Source organism: Mustela erminea, chromosome X (assembly GCF_009829155.1).
Source record: "Mustela erminea isolate mMusErm1 chromosome X, mMusErm1.Pri, whole genome shotgun sequence".
In the NCBI taxonomy this organism is placed as follows: Eukaryota; Metazoa; Chordata; class Mammalia; order Carnivora; family Mustelidae; genus Mustela; species Mustela erminea.
Window position 1 is genome coordinate 5,426,435 of NC_045635.1, and position 21,993 is coordinate 5,448,427.

The 21,993-nt window shown below is 47.0% G+C and overlaps 1 protein-coding gene across 2 annotated transcripts in view; it reads right to left on the reverse strand.

Annotated features, from left to right (window-relative positions):
- Positions 1–21,993, reverse strand: part of ANOS1 (anosmin 1) — a 170,990-nt gene that overhangs the window by 54,650 nt on the left and 94,347 nt on the right. For both annotated transcript variants that reach the window (XM_032330622.1, XM_032330623.1), the window contains exon 3: positions 18,319–18,381. In XM_032330622.1, coding sequence (XP_032186513.1) covers positions 18,319–18,381 — 63 coding nt within the window. The remainder of the gene's footprint in view (positions 1–18,318; positions 18,382–21,993) is intronic.

Consider the following 21,993-nt stretch of genomic DNA (forward strand, 5'->3'; position numbering starts at 1 on the left):
AAAATAAATGATTTGTTTTCTTTCCTCCCTAAAGAAGTAATATTTTAGGCTAATCTCGGAAAGGAATCGAGCCTGCGGGTGGTAACTTTGTACGCACCGGACAGATACTCAGGGACATGCACGGGAGCGCTCAGAGCTCACACAGCTGGTCGTATTCGTAAAGCACCTCGGAACCATCGAGGGCCCCTCTGGGACTACGGAACGCACACGCGGACTGTCATTCTCTACGAGTCACTTGTTCCGTGTGGTCAACCGTAATCACGAGCCCTTTGCTGTGCGTCTCCGGAAACGGGGCGGTTCTCACAGTAGTGACGCCGGCTGCCGTCTTGTCAAAAGCTGCTCTAAGCCTCCATTCCCTGAACCGGTTTTAGTAATATCCGGCTTCTACTGTGCACCCGGGACCTCGTATCGCGATGGAATTACCGGTCAGGGACGCCGTGGGACAATGTGGGTCAGGGTTACGTGTGTGACACAGCCTGGTTCTGGAGAGCATCTGGCCGACGGCATTTCAGGGCTGCCCAGAATCAATCACACACTCGGGACGACAAGGATTCCCCAATTTTTTGAGAGACTCACACTAAGGAAAAAGCGCGAGGAGTGGCAAGAACCCGTGACCAAATGTAGCTTTCTCCTTCGGAAAAATGGTTCAGGACAGCATTCGGTGACGGCTCAAACATGAGAAGCAATCAGGGGGTTAGGGCTTCTTTCTGCCATTCCCGTGACAGCTGCTGAGGGTCCCTAAAAGGAGCCCCACCACCAGGGACAGAGGCCTCCCACGGTGGCCCTCCTCCTGTTGCTGATGGATGGTGGCTGACCATCAGGCATCACGATCACACTAACTTTCAGCCTACCCCTCCTCCTGCCCTGATAGCTCACCGGGACCCCAGTGAGGCCGGGCTCTGCTGGCCGTGACAGCTCAGACCCCCCAAGCAGTGCAAACAGCGGCATCGGCGCTCCGGGGAAGGCCTGTGCTTTCTCCACACAGGGAGCAGGCCATCCTCGAGGAGGGCACATCGTTTGCGATCAGATGTCAAATCTGAATCGGGGATGTAAGAAATTGAGATGGTAGCACAGGCGAGCTCAAACCTGGGGTAGAAAGTGAGCACTGCGGGGCTACGTGCCAGCCGGCTGCTCCCATCGATGACTTCCTGGGACTCGGGACTGGGAGCGCCTGGTCACACCTGGGGAACACCTGCGTGACGCCCGGTAACACCTGCTGCCGGCGGACTGCAGCTCTCTGCCATCTGGGGACTCCTGGTAAGGCCTGCCGGCCACAGCCCGCGACGCCTCACCATTGGAAGTCTGACCTCCAGCCAGATACGTCATCCCCAGGGAGGCCGGCAGGGGACCGTCAGCCAGAGAGGGTCTCACGCAGTGGGAGACGTATGTTAACAAGGGGTTAAAAGGAAAGGAAAAACCCTCCCCATCGCCCAACTCCCTGATTAAAGGGAGGATACAAAGGAAGGTCTCTGACTCACTTCAAGGCAGAGGGTTAATTAGAGGCCGCTATTTTGCATGTTGATGGTGACCAGAAATCTCCTTGAAAAGCCCAAGCGTGGTAACTTCAGCTCGAGGACCTATGTCGGGAGCCCCGGCTAACCCCGTCGCCAATGCAAAATGTTCCACTGTGCTTCTCCTGCCTCCTTCCCCCAAATGATGCTGCACCAAATCTGCCTATGGGGGTGCCTGGAGGGCTCAGACAGTAAGCGTCCAGCTCTTGCTTGCGGCTCAGGTCCCGGTCTCAGGGTCCTGGGATGGAGCCCGGGGTCCGACTCTGAGCTCAGCGGGGAGTCTGCTTGACGATCCTCTGCCTCTGCCTCTGCCCCTCCCCCTGTTCCTGTGTGCTCTCTCTCTCTCTCTAAAGTACCAAAATCTTAAGAAATAAAAATTAAAAGTCTGTATATGAGTTATGATGGTAAATGCTACACCATGTGCATTTTAACGGAATTAAACGAAAATCTACGTCAGAGCGAGAAACATGTGCATCCCGTGCCAGACACGGATGCTCCCTGATAGACACGGGGTCCTTCTGAAAGTGTCAGTTTAATGTTCCTGAGGAGCCAACTCCGTGTGACCATTAAATACAAGGGAAGGGCGCACACTCTAACACAAGGTGGAAAAACTGGAAACGCTACCTAGAAAAAGTGCAACCCCAACGTTTAAACGTCCGCAATCGCGGACATCAAATAAATTATTCACCCTCGGTCAAAAGAGGGTCTCGATCTAAGAACTTCCCAGGTACAACTTACAAGGAAGGTCACGGTTTCAGTACGGACACTTCAGTCACACATCTGTAGCCAGTTAATTTTTTAAAAACTTCGGTAACACAAAAGCATCACTTCGGTAACACAACAGCTCGTCTCCCTTGGTCGACTGCACAGCTCGTTTTTCTGGGAGCGGCTAGATGTGTTCTCCTTTGCTTGCTTTTGGATCTGTCCGTGTAGGTCCAACCCAAACTTGGGAGTCAAAGCAGGGTGTGAAGGCCGCTGCAGCCGAATGACGGCTGTTTGCCAGTCCTCCTCCTCCACCAGAAGGTACAACGGGACAGGGCGCGGCAAGGACTTAGTTACCAGAATTACTTGGCCCGCACGGGCTGAAATTTCCAAGTAGAAATAATTTCATTAAACCTGGCAAGTGTTGACCGCTCGCTCACTAGGAAATCACTGGGACTGAGTCTGTGCCATGGGATAATCAAATCAGCTCCCTTCCAGCGTCCCATGTGAACGCAGGGTAGGAGTCGCCATTCAGGTAACAAAGCGCGGGACCGCCTGCCCCTGCTACTCCAACGACCTGTGTGCCGAAGCCACGCCCTTGAATCTTGAGCGTTGGAACGCAGAGACCGTGTCTCCTCACCTTAATAATAATTTACTGACGTAACCACACATTATATGTTTATAAAAATAATTATAAAAAAATAATAATTTCCTGACGGAGCAAATGGGGCAGAAAGAAACAAAAACAGCCGCCGACCCAAATGGGAAACACTGGATCCCAATGAACCCAAGAAGGGTCGTAACAAGCGCGACGGTTCAGATGTCCCCGTGGATGTGAGAGGTGTTGTGTACGTTTATTCAACAGCCCTCCTTTTTGGGATGGCTTCGAAAATGTGGACTTGTGTGTGTGTGTGTGTGGGGGGGGGTGCGTGTGTGATTGTTTCGAGAACCATGGAAACAAATGTGGGAAGAAAAAAAGTTCATCTTTGCACCGGAGCTTTCGAGACTGACCCATGAGCCTGCAAGAGCACAGACAGCGTTATGAATATTACATGAGGCGGTGCACAAAGGACCGAGCTCTGTTATGCTGTTATGCGGAGCCGGCCCACAATGGGAGCTCCACAGCACTGGGGTCATGGCTGTCTCCTTTCTTTTCCCATGCTACACGTTTACTGTCGAACATTCCCAAATTCTTCTGTGATTCTGACCAAAATGTCTGAAGATCCACAGACGGAAAGCTGGCCTGCTTCCTCTGCAGTGACCATCCACACGTTTCCAGCGCGCTGCTGCCCAGTCAGCACGGAAACCGGCACGCGGGAACAGGGCCCGGCGGGCACCGACGGGAAAGAAAACGTCGGAGTTTTGTGGATCCACTTACAAGGACGGGGACTCGGTTCAACAATCTTACAGCAGGCTTCTGCCAAACTGTTCCGCTGTTTATGTCGGTGGAAGGCAAATCTGGAGGCTGTCTATCCGTTACCTTGGATCGGTATCTTGGATTAGGCTGAAAAACCATTAATGGTCTGACTATAAACTGGAGAATGTGTGGTTGCCGTACACAGGTCTCTCACAATGCCTTCGCGCGTAGCTTACCGGGAATGTTCTCGTTGAACAGGATTAGGACCGAGATGAGTACAAGTCAGGAAAAATGATGTGTGGGTATTCATACTCTAGATCTAAAGAAAATGTGTCGATTGCTCTACGAATGGCCAGTTTAAGTCCTGGGGAACAAAGGTCATTCGGTGTCAGTGAAGACACTTCTGACCAGTAAGCACCTTCTACGTCTTGTGATATTCCGAGTTAATTATTGGTGGACCTGGCAAGAGGGATGTGGAACATGTAGGAAACGGGCGAGGAATCCAAATCATGAGGACTAGGATGGCCATCAGCTCCATGGTGAATTGGAGCAGATGCAAAATGTTGCACTACTTCTTTATAAAAATATATCCAGCCGTTGAGGCAAACTATTCATTGTAAAATTAAGGTACCTACAACGCCTCTATAAAATTACTCATAAGAATCACTGCCCTTCCAGGATCCTGCATTTTTCTAGAGTCTTCGGTATCTTGTGGATGTCAACATGCTTCCAAAGAAGGGTTGGATAAAGCAGAGTATGAAGTAAATGAAAACACTCGGGGAGGGGGGTGGGATTAGGTGGAAAACTTCATAGTTTGTGGATTGTTACATATTACTTGATTCTTATAAATCTCTCCTACACCCCATCTCTTTGATTAAAGACTAAACTGTGTTTCTTAGGGCCGTATGTGGGCAACATGCTAATCTCAACGTGCCTGGCAAATGACAGACATAAATTCAAATCCTAACAACAAAGAGTAGGTTAATAGTTCCCGGACGCGTTAGTGAAAAGACACTATTATCTTTGTTTTGTTTGTGTGGTATAAAATGCAAGGACCATACAACGAAATAACTCATGCCGCGACCATGGAATGAAGAACAGAAAAACAGGAAGTTCGTAAGTCATCTTCCTATGTTAGAAACCATATATATATGAGGCCTCAGGTATGGAAAGAACATTGCCCTCGGTATTTAATTCAATTCAACAGAACCATATCATGCATCAAATGTCCCAGCCTTTGCTGAAAGCCAGGGCCCTGAGTGGGTTTTCCTGCTCCAGCTAAACAGCAAAGGCAGCCTCGCACAGAGAATCCCTCCTGCGCGTCGTCTGCTGGTTCATCTCATGGACGCCCCTCAACCCCCATAACCATTATTACTCCCGTCTTACAAATGATGAAACAGAAGCTTGGGGAGATTATGATTTATCCCAAATCACAAGACAAGGACGCGTGTGAGCCACGATGACCACCGATGGCTTTCTGAAGACCACACCATATCTCAGGGTAAACTAGGGAGACGGCTAAGCCAGCCGCTGTCCACTTGCATTCCTACGAGCAGCACCGGGAGCCTGTAACTCTGGAAATACCCACAAAGAGAGGGAACGCACTGCAGATAGGTTCTTAAATACATAATATATGGAAATCATCTGGATGATTGATATATACACACACACATAATGTATATATTTTATGTATTTCCCATACACACACACACACACACACACACACACAGGTGTAAATGATATATATGTAAATCAAAAGGAGAGAAATCTTATCCAGGAATACTGATAAAAACAAGCAACACTGAAATATAGCTTGTGCTACTGAACTTCAAGGACGAAAACAGAACTTTTCAGACATCCAGGTAGAAACAGCAGGTGTATTCCGATAGAGAAAATATGGTTTCCTCCAAACCAATTTCTCTTTACAAAATTTATTAATGTCTGGAGCCAATACAGAAATAGCTCTATAACAATAAGTAAAATAAAAAAAAATATATATATATAGTTTATACACATAAAATCATATTATCTATAGTTTATATATATAATCATATATGTTTACATATATAAAAAATCAGCTGTCATTCAAAAGTATATGCGACAGAAACAGTCTCAAAGACCGGAAAAAACTCAGGGACTATAAGGCACCCATGGGCCTTTCTTGCTAAACAATACAGTGCCATTGTTTATTCTAAAGATGGGCAGGCAGCAAGAATAAATGGATTACTACAATACTCAGTACCCAAAGAAAATGATGCGTATACTTATGTGAGGGGAAGTCTGCACAATTCAATTTGGACTTCATGTGTAATAGGGGGCAAAGTTTGTTGTGAGTTGTTTCAAAGAAAACGGTATCTATGGATTCTTTCTAAAACCAAAGTAAGATATGATCAGAATTTTTAAAAAAGATTTTAAGTCCTCTCTACACCCAACATGGGGCTTGAACTCACAGTCCCAAGATCCAGAGTCACACGCCACACTGATTAAGCCAGCCAGGTGCCCCAAGATGGGTTCAAATTTAGAAGCCAGGTATAAAGAAATTAGCGTTATAGACTCAATCATTTTATCACCCAGTAAGTATAAAATGAAAATGGAAAAAAGTAGGAATTGTGGTCCAGGAAAAGTATGCGATATAATAAAACTAATTATAGGAAATAATTATAGGAAATAATGTCAGAAAAATTGGTAGATAGGAGTGGTGTGGGGAACATCTAAGTAACTTACACTGAACTGAACTTGAGGGCATCCATCAACAATCAGGCAAATATAGAATTTTTAAAATAATGCTTTTGATTTCATAATATTTTTCATGATCTCTTTCTCCCTGAAATGTGGGGGTTTCTGTTTCTTCTGCTATACTCAAATAGTATTAAGCATCAAGCATCATTAAAAGACAGCATGCGTAGAAATGTCAGGTAGGGTGTCTGCTTAATGGTAACGTAACAAGGTCCCCAAGACCACCCTCAGGTCTGATAATTCACAACAGGGACTCACAGGACTCAGCATATAGTCATATTGTGGGCTCGGATTTGCTACAGCACAGTCAGGAACAGGGAAACATGCAAGGGGGCAAGTCTGGAGCAAACCAGGAATGAGCTTCTGGGAGTCCTCTCACAGGGGCCATCACACAGGATGTGTTCGATGCCTCCTGCAGGACTTGTGACAACACATGAGAGATGCTGTCACCAGACAAGTTCAGGAGAGACTCTGTGTCCACAGTTTTTACTGAGGCTGGGCACAAAGGAACGTGCTGCCTAGCACGTCGCCAAAATCCAGATTCCTAGGAGGAAACTGGTGCCCATTATAAACCACATCGCTGAGTTGACAGTTTAAGACCAGGGAGCACCTCTTGTCGGTTAGGGAATGATGCGAACCCTCCCCAGACCTAAGTTCCCACATGCTGGCCAAAGGCCAACGTTTTAATCAGGAATTTGTAAAGAGAGCAGTCTTAGGTTTCCTACGGTAACTTTTCTGCCCAGGTAAGCATGGCTCTTCTGGATGGCAGAATTTGGAGTCACGGTTTGGTCTTAAAATTCCCCGGTGTTTATATTAAGTTTTCAATGTGCATATATCATTTCTACAAAATAATAAAAACATAGTGTTTTTTTAAAAAGATTTTATTTATTTATTTGACAGACAGAGATCGCAAGTAGGCAGAGAGGCAGGCAGAGAGAGAGAGGAGGAAGCAGGCTCCCTGCTGAGCAGAGAGCCTAATGTGGGGCTCGATCCCAGGACCCTGGGATCACGTCCTGAGCCGAAGGCAGAGGCTCTAACCCACTGAGCCACCCAGGCACCCCAAAAACATAGTGTTTAAAAAAACAACCAAAACTGCCAGTTGCATCTTTCAAAGAAAGAATTTAAATACTAAGTATGCATGAAATAGGAAAAAAGCATTCTCCATTCAAATGTTTCAAATTTGTTCTTGTAAATGCAATTATGATTTGCCTGGAAACTCAATTATACACACTAATTTATTAGATGGGATTACAATCCATTTAGTTCTGGGGCAAATTATACACCTTAGCCATGAATAATATAAAATAGAAGAAAATCAGAAACATGCGTGTTAGGCAAGTCTCTTCCAATGAGGACGTGTCCCTTTTGACAGATGACGGATGACAGTCATCTTTACTTACACTGATTTCAACCTCCTCTTCGTTGACCTGCTTTTCTATTTGTTTGGAAGGCAAATGTGCCACCTTGTATGGAAAGATCCATGGCCAGTTCTTCCACTGGGAGCAACACTCTGAAATCTTGCTGGAAGATCTTTGGACGATCCCTAGGCACATATGTGATTCCAGAAATTCAAAAACTCCTCGAGAGCCAGGCAGCGAGGGCCCTCCAGTTAAACTCTCATGTCCTTCTCTCCCCTTCGGCCTGTATTTTGTTACCTGGAATTACCAGGCATGCCTACGAAGCAATCACCCCGTGAAAGGATTTATATACTAATTCATAAGCCAAACTGCCGTCCTAGGAGGTAGGCGTGGAATGGCGAGCAAAAGAACGTGTGGAAATTGTGCTCTGCTATGCTTACCGCTTCTACGGTCAGCAGCAAGCAGGTAAGTCATCAAGGAGTTTAATTTGTAGTAAAATAAGGCAGACACAGCAAGTCATGAAAGTACAGGAGGTCAACAGAGGATTAGCCCAAGGGAATGAACAGTCACGAGGGTAAAAGATGCAGCGTAGGGAAGACAGCCCGTGGCACTCTAATATTATTGTGTGCTGACAGATGGGGGCACAGCACAGAGTGCACAGAACCTGAGTCACTACGGATACTCCCGAAACTAATGTCACACTGTGTCAACCATCCTGCAATTAAAAAAACGGTAAATAACCCTCTTAAAAAGGATTAGACAAAGAGAAAGCTCTTAAAAAAGTTAAGTTGTGATCTTGGGGTCCTGGGATCGAGCCTCGCATTGGGTTCTCTACTCCGCAGGGAGACTGTTTCCCCCTCTCTCTTTGTCTGCCTCTCTGCCTACTTGTGATCTCTCTCTCTCTCTGTGTCAAATAAATAAATAAATAAATCTTTAAAAAAAAAAGGTAAGTCATCAATATTTAGAATGATGTGAATACAGAATATGATGTAAAGGACAAAGGAATATTCTAGAAGGAGAGAATAGCAAATACATCAGTCAGGCAAGAGCCATAGGATTTGGAGGCAAATCTAATTTTACAAGTCTCAGTATCTCCAAATACAAAAGGGGGATAATTATGACTATTGTGTACTATTACCCTAAGTATTAAGTATGCAAAAAATTAGCAAGATTGTGGAACATCATAAAGTTAAAATCAGTGTTAGCCATTAACATGAGTATCGGAATTTTTAAACATAGTTCTATAAATCCTACAAAAAAAAAAAAAACAATGGGAAACAGTACAGGTTAATTGCCTAAAATCCCCATATCCCTAATTACTCACAAAGAGGAATGAATTCTAGGGGCATGTAGCTGGCTCTGTTGGTAGAGCATGCGACCCCTGATCTCAGGGTCATGAGTTCAAGCTCCATGTTGGACATGGAGCCTCCTTAAAATTAAAAAGAAGAAGAAAAAGAGGAACAAATTCTGAACTTGTGAAATGTAGCTGTATATTCTTTTATTATGTTTTTAAGCTTCTAAAAGTCTTCCATCTCAAAGAGTTTTGCAAACACTGGCCAACGGTGCAAAACCATCGCAGCCATTCAAGGTACAAGTAGAATCATACTTTAGAAAAGATACACACTTTACCCTCTTACACACTGAAAAGTTCTATGTCCCCAATTTCAATGCTGGTATGGTGGTTCCACACACAAGCTGCGTGTCCTACAATTCAACTCAGTTCTGACACCATCTACCTGCAAACAGCTTCAGATCCCACAAGGATGGGCTCAGTCTCACAAGACCACATCTTCTCCCTTAAGAGACCAGTCACAAGTCCAAAAGGTAAAAGAGAAAAAGGAAATCTAAAGAAACAAAACCAGAAATGATAGAGGTGACGGAGTTAGCAGAAATGGACATTTTAAAAGTCATTATAAATGTGCTCTGTCTGCCCAGGAATGTGGGAGAAAGACACAGAAAGACCTGCACGGAACTTCCAGAAGTAAACATGAAGAAATGAAAACTATGACCGAGAGCATCTTAAGAATGTCAGGCACTCTGCAAAGAAGGGAACTTGAAGACACAGTGGTGAAAATTAGCAAAATAAAGCAGGGAGTGGGGAATGAAGAAAAAACACGATCAGAACACTCAGTGACCCAGGTCATAATACAAAGTCTATCATGTATAACTAGAGTCCCAGAAGGAGGGGATACAGAGAATGGGATAGAAAAAAATATTGGCTCATATACAGGGCCACCTGGCTGGCTCAGTCAGTTAAGCAGCCAACTCTTGATTTCAGCTCAGGTCATGATCTTGGGGTCATGAGATTGACCCCCATGTTGGGCTCTGTGCTGGGTATGGAGTGTGCTTGAGATGCACTCTCTCCCTCTCCCCGACTCTCACCCCCAACCCACTCATACACAGTCTTTCTGAAAGAAAGAAAGAAAGAATGAATGAATATTGGCTGATATGTAAAAAATTTTATTAAAACTATAAGCCCAATTAAAATTAGAAGCATCTCCCCCAAGCCCAAGAAGTAGAAAGACTACCCAGTCACAACTCCATCATCTTACTGCTTAAAACCAAATACAGCAAGAAAATCTTCAAAGCAGACCAGGAAATACAAGGACATTTTATACACAACAAGAAAATGAGAATGTCAAGAGATTTTTCTGAAAACATACAAGACAAGAAGATGAAGAGAGATTTTTAAACTACTAATTAAAAAAAAAGTCAACCTAGAATTCTATACCTAGTCAAATACCTTTCATGAAGCGATGGAGACAAACCCACAAGTAAAGTTCTGCAATTTGAGTGATTAGGACCGTGGGGCCTTTTCCTCTAAACACCATCCTCATCTGTTTATTTTCAGTCCTTACCAGTAACTGCATCTTTTCTCTGTACGGAATATCACAGAAGAAAACACAAAAGACATCACAGAATTCGCAGGCAAGTGTAAGTGAGCGCTTGGCAGGGAACCCCAACACCGTAGAGGGAGATCCATGTTCTTGCTGTGCAGGGCAGCCCCTGGGCCTGCAGCCTCAGCACTGTCCATGGGAAATGCAGGCTCTGGGGGCCCACAGCACACGCCCACTAAGTCAGAATGTGCACGTCTAAACCACACCCAGGTGATCTGTGCGCACAGTGGGGTCTGGGCTATCCTGGATGCTGGACTAGGCTTTTGCAGGGGCAGTGGGTGTCCCTATGACTCATCCCTGCTTTCATACTCCAGTACTCTGGGCTTCTGACCCATGCTGACCCACTCTCTAACTTCACATGCCTCACAGGATCCTGAGCACACAAATGGAGTCAAGTCTTCCCAAAGGAAAGGTACTCACAACTCATGTCCTCAGACGGTGAGCCCCTGGCCATGGCCCCTTCTCTCCCCTTCTCCCACACACGTGATCTTGGTGAAGGAACCTAAACGTACACAAACAGTTGTGTGTATTGGGTCTGCATTTCTCCCCGTACTTTCTATCTGACAACCAAGAGTTGGAGACGTTGCTGACTCCTCCTCCAAGGAAACCCTCTGATCTGCTTCTAGTCACCTCATCAGGACAAAACTCCTCTTCAGCCTCTACCTCACTGACCTATCACAGAATTCAAAAATGTTAACCTTGCCTTTCCCTTCAGAGTAAAAAGGGCTAATATTCACTCAATGTTTCCCATGTTCAGACACTGGTTAAGTGTTGTACAAGCATCTTTCATGAGATTTTTATTTTACTTATTTTATTTAATTGCTTATTTTCATTTTACTTAAATTCGATGCTCTTACAATTTCCAGCCCATTCCCTTAACTCCTTCTACCTGCTCTGTCCCTCTTTTCCATCCAGATAGGTCTTCAAATCATTCAGAATAATCTCCAATCTTCAGGGGTGTTTTTTTTTGTTTTTTTTAAATCAACTTGCAAAACTCATCAAGTGTCCTCTAGTTGAATCTCCTATGATTCTATATTCCCCTGGTGTCATATAAAAATTTAATAAAAATGGAGTCTCCCTATTTCAAAAAATGAGGGGAAAAAGCCTCCATTCCATGGAGAACATGTCCTGTCTAGCCAATAAATTACCCAACAACGTTAAGAAGTCACTCAGTAGGCTTGATTTTGTCATTCTGCAGGGCTATAGAATTTGACATAATGAGGATAACTTCCTTTCCAAGATTCAGGTAAAGGAAATCTCACAATAATTATAAAACTTCATAAGCATCCCTTGGAATGTTTCATTCCATGACTCCCACTATCTGCTAAATTGAGGGGGAAACCAGGACAGAGTCCACACATTCCAACACCACCACCCAAAGATCACAATCCAGAAATACAAGGAACACTTTGATGTGTTACAAAAATGTAAAAGGTAAAGGCTTATCATTTCTAAAAAATAAAGGTTTCCTATGTATAAGAGTAAAAGCCACCGTTTTTTGAAAATGAGCTCCGTGCCGGTGCTTGGCACCTGCACCTGCACCCCGTCTTATGACCACTCCTGGCCACGCACGGGATTTCAGCACAGAACGTGGAGGTTTCAGAAGAAACCTTCCGCAAATTCCTAACTGACACCCCAACACACCTGTGCTGAGTCTTGTGTCTACCACCCCCTCGGCCGACATGCCCGCCTGGGCATATGACACTGTTTTCTTGTTCGGCACTCAACTTCTTCCCATACATTTAACCCTCTGACTGCTGTCCCAGACACCAGAAGGTGCAGCTTCCATTCCTGAAGGGAGGCATTTACTGCGTGCGCTGGGTTCTGGAGCGCTGGAAGGATAACAAGTTTTGAGTGTAAGAAAGCCCCCGCAGGAGCGTGGTAAACCCCAACAGCTTTAGTTTCTGACGTGTGCTGTCAGGAGGACTGGAATTATCTATGGCCCCGGGCATCCAAAGTCCTAAGGAGCCTTATTGTTCCTTCAGTTCCTTGAAGTGCCCTTAATTAACCAGAATTTTGCATAACCAAACCTCTCTTGTACTTCAAGGGTGTTTAAGCCCAGAGGGCTGGCCAGCAACATTCCATTAGACACAGGCTCAGATTCATTTCCCGTTGGGGGGGTAGTATGGCTTCCGCCTCCACTCTGTCCTGGGACACAGAGCAGACTTAGGAGGGGCACACCTGGATTCCACATCTTCTGGAAGAAGCTGTTAAACATGGGATCTTGGGCAGATAACACCATTTCCCCCTTGTATGTCAGTCCTGTTGTCCCGTAAGTTCACCCAGTAAAACTCAGGCTTAACTTCTTATAAGAATCGTTGTAAAAATCCAATATAAGAAGCTTGGAAAACATTTTGAAACACAAAAAAACAAAACAAAACAAAATTCCCTTAAAACTCCGACAAAGGCAATTTTAAGATAAAATTTTAATTTATACCATCAAGAAAGGAAAAGACTAGTGTCCTTGATAACTTAGATGCCTGCAGTTATAAGAAGGGAACATTTAAACGTGAAGAAATGTGCATTTTATGATCAGGAAGAAAAATGGTTGATGATGATTTTTAAATCTTTAAAAAAAAATAGTGAGATGGAGATAATGTTTAATGACTAAACTGAAACAGTAAAGCATGACCCACCCTCCTCCAAAACCCAACATGGGGAAAATTCTCCCATGTGATCCAAAGAAGGCATCCTGCATGATTCCGACTCTGACACAGTCAACTTTTTCATCTAAGGGATAACATCCTTAACTCCAGCAGCAGCTTGAACTGTAGAAAGGATCAGACATGAAGTCCAGGAGATCAGGGTGTGCAGCAGCCACAGACCCACTCTAGGTGAATGATCGTGACCACGCCTCCAAAGACCTCTCCTACAGAGGGAAACTGATTTTGTGACTAAAATAGCAAGAACAGTGGAGCTTTGTTTAGAAACAGGTGCTGGGCGTACAGGTCAGGAAGCAACAACGTTTTGAAGGGTCTGGCAGGGTCCTGGCAGGATTAGGACCGCTTCATTGCATAGGGCAGGAGATCGAAAACTCCGCAGGCGCCGCGGTAAGCAGCCTCAGCCTCGTGCACCTCCGGACCCATCACAGGTCCTCAGCTCTGCTGCCGTGAGGCCCCGACGCGGCCTGCGACAGAAGCCCCGTGAGCCGGCGAGGCCGAGTTCCTACACACCTTCACTTGTAAGAACGGGAGGCAAACAGTGCCTTCAAAGACAAATAAAGCTCAGAGTGTCTTGCAAATCAACACACTGGTCCAACCCAACGGTTCAGCTGTTCCACCAGGAGAGGAATGACCTGTAGAGTCCTTCTGGGTGTAAACGTTTATGAAGGGAAAGTGTGGCAGGTTCGCGAAAACAGGGATCCCGTAGGCACGCGAGCAGTGACGGGGGAAGCAAGAGGTAGACGGGATTGTCTTAGGGCTGCCTCGGAACGATCAGCCTCCAAACGCTGAAACGGGGAAAGGTCCTGCAGGACTTGGTCTCCGTCAACGTGGGACGCAGATGGGAACGCAACACGGAAGAAACAAGACACGGAGATGAAGGCGGCCGAGAGGAACTGACGGGGAACAGGAGCTCGAGTGGTAGGACCAGCGGGCTGAGGTCCGTGAACCGGCCTCGACTTGTCCCAGCTCTCCGGGTCCAGCTCACCTCTCCTGCCGGAGCAGGAGTCACCATGGGTCCATGAGTCCCATTTCTATCAACTGCATTGGGTTCCGCAGCCCTCACGGCTGTTTCAGAGAGAAGAGCTATCACGGGAGTGCACTGTCACATTTGACACTGCTAGCGAGAGAGGTTTCGGATGACCTTCCGTGACACCGTCCTTCAGACGTCACATCATCTGCAAGCATTACGGATCTTAAGGGGTCACGTGTTTATGCAGCCAACACCGTGGCCCACCTTGTTCCTCCAGATCCTATGACAGCTTATTTTAATTCACACGGATGGACGGTGTGCGTAGAGCACAGAATGCAAGATAGGACCAGGAGGGCAAGTTACAGAACACACAACACCTGCACCGATACACCGGTTCTGCTCTATTTCTGACGACTCTGGCTCTGGTCAATGCTGCACGGGGCATGAACCACCGCTTTTTATTTGCTCTTTGTAGCAGACACAGCTCAGAGCGAGCGCCACTGAGTCACAACCGCCTCTGGTGTCTTCACCTCCCTTGGCGTGTGTCTGTGTGTGTGTGTGTGTGTGTGTGTGTTGGTGGCCGTAGTGACTTGCTTCCAACCAGTAGAATCTGGCAAAGGGGAAGAGAGGTCCCTCCGGAGACTGTTGTATTATAGAAAGGTTGGTCTCAGCAGACTACAGGTCAAGAGCTCTTGTTGGCCTTGGAAAAGTAACTAGCCATGTTAAGACCAGCCTGGCGAGGAGTGTATGTGGTGAGGAACTGCAGGCAACCTTCAGATGTGAGAGTGGCCTCCAGCCAACAGCCACCGAAGGAATGGGACCTCATTCCCACAATCTTAAGGGCTGCGTTCTGCCAGCGACTGCCATGAGCCTGGAGGCCGACCGTGAGCAGAAGCAGCTGAGCCCGCAGACAAGAAAGCTAGCCCGGCAGACACCCTGATGATGGCATCATGGGACCCTGACACAAAGATCACCTTTAAGTCATGTCCAAACTCCCATTGCACAGAAACTGTGAGATAAGAAACATCTTGTCCATGGAATGGGAGAAGATATTCACAAATGACAGTACAGACAAGGGCTGACATCAAGATCTATAAAGAACTTCTCGGGGCGCCTGGGTGGCTCAGTGGGTTAAAGCCTCTGCCTTCGGCTCAGGTCATGTTCCCAGGGTCCTAGGATCGAGCCCCACATCGGGCTCTCTGCTCCGCGGGGAGCCTGCTTCCTCCTCTCTCTCACTCTCTGCCTGCCTCTCTGCCTACTTGTGATCTCTGTCTGTCAAATAAATAAATAAAATCTTTAAAAAAAAAAAAAAAAGAACTTCTCAAACTCAACATTCAAAAAACAGATAATCACATCAAATAGTGGGCAGAAGACACGAACAGACACTTCTCCAATGAAGACATACAGATGGCTAACAGACACGTGAAAAAATGTTCATCATCACTAGCCCTCAGGGAGATTCAAATCACAATCACACTGAGATACCACCTTACACTAGTTAGAAGGGCCAACATTAGCAAGACAGGAAACAATGTGTGTAAGAGAGGATGCGGAGAAAGGGGAACCCTCTTACACTGTTGGTGGGAATGCAAGTTGGTGCAGCTACTGTGGAAAACAGCGTGGAGGTTCCTCAAGAAATTAAAAATAGAGCTTCCCTATGACCCTGCCATTGTACTCCTGGGTATTTATCCCAACAATACAGATGTCGTGAAAAGAAGGGCCATCTGTACCCCAATGTTTATAGAAGCAATGGCCACGGTCGCCAAACTGTGGAAAGAACCAAGATGCCCTTCAACGGACGAATGGATAAGGAAGATGTGGTCCATATACACTATGGAGTATGATGCCTCCATCAGAAAGGATGAATCCCCAACTTTTGTAGCAACATGGACGGGGTTGGAAGAGATTATGCTGAGTGAAATCAGTCAAGCAGAGAGAGTCCATTATCATATGGTTTCACTTATTTGTGGAGCATAACAAATAGCATGGAGGACATGGGGAGATGGAGAGGAGAAGGGAGTTGGGGGAAATTGGAAGGGGAGGTGAACCATGAGAGACTGTGGACTCTGAGGAACTAACTGAGGGTTTTGGAGGGGACGGGGATGGGGGCATGGGAGGGCCTGGTGGTGGGTATTGAGGAGAGCACAGATTGCATGGAGCACTCACTGGGTGTGCTGCATAGACAGTGAATCTTGGGACACTGTAACAGAAACTGATGATGTATTTTATGGCAACTAACACAATAAGAAACAAAGAAAGAAGGGGGCGGGAAGGAAAGGAGGGAGGAACTTGTGTTGTTTTAAGCCCCAAAGCTTGGGTTCCTTTGTTAGGCAGCCAGAGATAGCTAATATAAAGGCACATGAAATTGAAGGCGGGGTCAGCATATGTTTTCTGGAAAAGTCTGGATGGAATCCCTGAAGAAGTCAAACTGTTCTGGGGAGAATGGATGAATGATACGTCAAGTCCCTTGAGGGAAGACAGAAACTATGACCCAGGCCAGTATCCCACCCCCAGCACCCAGAAGGGCTGAAGACAAAGCCAAGGGAAGGTTCTTCCCCTCTGGGAGTTCACACCCAACCATGAGCCCAGCAGTGAGTGTCTTTGCAGAGCAATTGGGGTAAATAACTAGGACTCTCGGCCAGTCTTCGGTATCCGTGGAGGCATCCAGTGTTCGCCACTAGGAAATGCTCGCAACGACTGCAGTACCCGTAGCCCTCAGGTCCGACGCGCTCCCAGCAGCACGGACTCATCACGAAGCGCGTGCAGAGCACTACCTGCCAGCGCCCGCCACCGCGTGCTGAGCAGAACCTGCAGAGCCCAGAAAGAGCGAGACTAGGACAATCCCGCACCGAACCTGCACCCTGAGAAGCACCCCCCCCCGCCCCACCGCACTCAGCTCTGCAACCGCGCCGAACACTTCGCTTCGAGAACCCAGGCATGCCATGACCCCCGCAGCTGTCCGAGGGACCTCGAGTCCCAGCGCGCTGGGACGCAGGGAAGGGGTACGGCCCGCGCTGCGTTTCAAGCTGGGTCCGTCTGCCCAGGGTGCGGCCGGCGGACGCGACAGGCTCCCCCCGCCCAGGCCTCCAGCATCCCCATGGCACTGTCACCCACGCGCCACGCGCTTTGCTCTTCCCCGCGTGTGGGGACGGTGAGCAGTGTCCAGCCCGCGGGTACCAGCGTCCTACACACGGATGCAGCTCCTGTCACCCCGGCTCTGCATTCAGACACTTGGGTGAGGCCCTGCACGCCCTCCGGGTTGAAACACAGGCTGCGGGGCCCCAGGAGCTCCTCGTGCCGGGGAGAGGCGGGCTCCCGCGGGCTGTGCGCAGGGGACTTGGCAGGGCTCCCGCCGGCCTCCTGGTCCCTTCAGAGGCGTCCCGCCCAGCACTCGGGGCCGTGCCACAGGCCTTCCCCTCCGCTCTCCCAGGCCTGGACACAGCCGCCCTCGTGTCTGGAGGGGACTCTCCCACTGCTGCTCCCCACAGGCCCGGAGGCGACGGTCCTGCTCTCCCTCCTCTGCGCGGCCGGCGGGCGGCGACGGGCCAGCCCACGTCCTCCTGGCTGCGTCCCAGCGGACCCCCGACTTGCCCTGGAGGAGACGGTCCCGCAGCGGCTTCCGCCCTCCGCGGCAGCACGGGGGTCCAGGCGGCCGGTGTGCGGGACAGTCACCCCCTCTATTCTGGGCCTGCAAACGCCCCCCGGGTAGAGCCTCCCGGCCAGCACATGGGCCCGCGGGGGGACGGTGAGCCAACAAGGCCGAGAACCCGCTCCTCGCAGACAGCATGAGAGCGTCAACAGCACGCTGACAGGGACTCGGAGACAGCCAGGACGGAGAGAAGCGGACAGGCGCAGTTTCTACCTCGAAGACGGTCCCCATCTCTATGTTTATGTCCTAAAGTTGCTTCCAGGGACAGAAGCGCTGCGGGGCTCGGCTTTAAGGCAGCTCAGCGACGTTCCTCCTCTTCCCATGAGTGGCGTCTCAAGACCCGCACGGCCACCCCCCCTGCAGTCCACGGAGGTCCGGCCCGCGGCGGAAGGCGGCGGCCCTCGGTGCCACTGGCCCGGGTGGCGCGCGGTCGGGTGGCCGGGGGGACCTTGGGCCACGCGGGGGGTCCCCTTACCTCACAGAAGCTCTGGCACTGCTGCTTCCGCGGGTCCCACGACTCCCTGCACGGCTCCAGGCACTGGGGGAAAAGCAGAAGGACAGAAAGCACGGGTGAGACACAGCCCAAGGAGAAGCACCTGCCCCCTGCCCCTGCCCTGCCTGCTTCTGCTGCGGCTTTGGGCAGGGCCGCTGCTCGGGGCATCCCCGGCGTGGGGCGGGATGAGCGCCTGAGTGAGAGCCTCACGACACGACACGACACACGCCTGTGTCCACGCGACTGCAAGAGCCTGCAGGGGACGCGGGACACGGCGTTCACCCTCGGACACACCACCAGGCAGAACCGCGCCAATGAGAGTCTCTGCATTCGGTAAGAAATGTTTCCTAGCCCGGCTGCTGGGTGAGTGGGGCACAGCTCTCCATCTCGGGGCTGAGAGTTCGAGCCCCACGTCGGGTGCAGAGAGGACTTCAAAATAAAATCTTTAAAAAAAATGTTTTCTAAAGGTGGTTGTCACAGACGAATTTTGTTTTTTCAGAAACTTTAACATGGACGTGCTTTACAATTGGCAACGTAGGAGTGTTCTCTGTAAAGTCTGCAGGGAATTGGGTGAAGTTAATTCGTATTAAATATCCATATCCATCATCACTGTTAACTAATCTTTAGCTCAGTGGGTCTCACAGCATAAATACACACCCAGTTTAATTACTCTATTAGAATACATTGAATGCATCATAACGTAAAAATGTACCAAATAAATACAGAATATATTAAATCTACCGAGATATACAGAATAAACTCTGTGACATGAGTTTCAGAACAGAGAATAAAGTCTGAATATGTGTTTAAAATGTTATTATCCCATACAGTAACAAATCAAAGTCAATAACTAGGCTCCATTATTCATTAACAATCATAATAATAGTTAATAATAATGTACAGTATACATAATAGTATGTTATCTATATTAAATGTATATGCATTATATATGTAATAACAAAGAGTATTGTTGAAAAAAGTATATATACACGTATATATACTTTTCAGCTATATATAGTAGGATCTATAGTACTAGTATGTATCCTTGTTTATATAATTTATTACTCTATATAGTACTTGTATAATGTATAAAATATAATGATTACATACCATATCTATACTATATACATACTGTATACGTTACATATACTGTACTACCACACCATGGAACTCTGTATATACACATATATATGTACACCACAGCATTACATATTCTGCATATACTATATATACTACATAAAATACAGTAAGCTTATGTAATATATAGTACCATATATACTATAAACAACATGTAGTAATAAATAAGAGATCACAGCCAGTCCTCATGGTTGAAATTAAAATGTTACATTAATATGAATAGATATTTGATTCTCAATTTTATATTTTAATGAGTAAAAATGAATATTCCCATACAGTTAAATGTCAGTTCTCTAAACACTGGCTTACTGTTGGCTCCCATCAGGCCATTATTATTTGATCTATATGATTTTTATTTCATTCTTGATAAATTTTCCAATTAGGATCAACGTTCTCAGTTAAATTCCAGATAAGTATACCCTAGAATTCGGGATCTATAAATAAGGTTTTTTTTTTCCATTATTTTTTTACTCCACTTGGTAGCCAACTCCCCCTGTGTTTTAAAATAGAGTTTAAGGTCTAAGGCGCTCTGCTGTCCACGCGTCAGCTGCCTGTCACAGCAGCGCTGCTCACGGTGCAATCGATGACAAACAGTATGAATCTTTCCCAGCAGGTGATCAGAAATGCAAGCTCATGGCCTGCCCCCAGCCCTAGAGTCAGAATCTCTGGGATCGGGACCCAGGAGTCTCTGTTAGCAAGTTCTCCAAGAAACTCTGATGCTTGCTAAACTTTGAAAAGAACCTCCTGATTGCAGTAAACATTTCCCAATATATACTTGTATCAAGGTACAACTTAAGTGAAACAAGGTTGTGAATTGTATCTCAGTAAAGCTAGGGGAGCAGGAAGAAGTGCTACAAGATTTGATGGGGGGAGGGGGAGTCCATAGGGCCACCTGGGTGGCTCAGTGCCTTGAGTGACTGTCGATTTCAGGTCAGATCATGTGGTCCCAGGTTGTGAGGTCAACTCAGGCTCCACACTGAATATGGAGCCTGCTTAAGACCCTCTCTCTCCCTCTCCAAATCAAACAAAAAGAGTCAATATTGTTCCTTTGTTTTATTTCTAAGTAAGACCCGATCTATTTCTTGTAAGAATATTTTACATTATATATGCTTTAATGTTGCATATGAACAACTCATTTTTTAGTTATTTTAATTTTTAAAAAGTTGAGCTTTTCCATGATACTTTTCCAAGAGCTACACAAGCTTCTCCCAAGCTTGCCGGTGTGCACCTCTCCCAAGCATGTTAAAACAAATGCACAGTTTTTTGCAATATAACAATTGTAAAAGAACACCATTTTTCTAAGAGGAATGAAGTCACTTTGAAAACTTGTCTCTCGGTGTCCCTGAGTGTCTGTCAGTTAAGCATCTGCCTTCGGCTCAGGTCATGGTTTCGGGATCCTGGTATGGAGCTCTGCAGGCGCTCCCTGCTCAGCGGGGAGACTGCTTCTCCCTCTCCCTACGCCCCCCGACCTGTTCCTGTATGCACATAGGCACGCGTCTGTGAGTGCTCTGTATCTCAAATAAATAAAATCTTTAAAAAAAAAAAACCCAAACTTTCTCCCTCACATATTTTATGAGTTCCTTCAAGAGTTAGTTTTGTTTCCTAAAGGTCGAAAGGTATGTCTGATTCCTTATCCTCAGACTTCTCTGTGTTTGTTTTAAGACTTTGGCTCTGAGCCAAAAAAGTCTAATGGTCACTTAATAAGTCTATCTAGACCACATTCCTTCTCGAGACCATTTGAAGTGAATTACTGGCACTCCTCAGAATACTTGGAGATTTTGTTCGTTTGGAGACACGTCCTACGATGAGGGAGGACCGCCTCCATAACACCGGGGGATTTTTCATGGACACAAGCTCAGCTACCGACGCATGAAGTCCTTATCATTTTATTCAGGAATCATCCAACAAGCATTCATTCCATATGAAACCGCTCAGTGCGATGTGGCTGACGGTGTCTCAGCGAAGATCACGTTGCTTTGGATCGTCGCTGAGAATGTAGGTTGTGACACAGGCCAACTGCACACGTGCTCAGCGGCCTTGTCACAACCCAAGACATCAGGGCATTAAAGAGCGTCGGTCCTGGGAGAGCTCCACAGTTCTATGTGAGCCTAGTCCTGCCAGGCTGGGGATCAAATACTTTATATAAAACAAACACCACTTACAAAAAGAGACACACTTGGGAGACGCTCATGGAAGCAACGCACGACACACTTGTCTTCTTGTTAACCTAGCACCATCTCTGCCAAGGCCAGCGTCAGGAGACGCCGTCTACTTCAAGTTCTACTTCACTGGCACGCCTGCCGCCTTTCCAATAACCAGTCATCATCCGTGTCTGAAGATACATCACAAAACGTTATGAATGACAGCCAAAATTTTCTTTTAATAATCCCTCTGTGAAAACTATCTGACAGGAAAAGCCTGGATATGGAAATACGAGTAAATCTTTACAGGATCCATAGCCAGGTAAAATGATTGCAGTAAAAGCCGGGCAGGGTGGGGGGTGGGGGGGGGCAGGTAAAA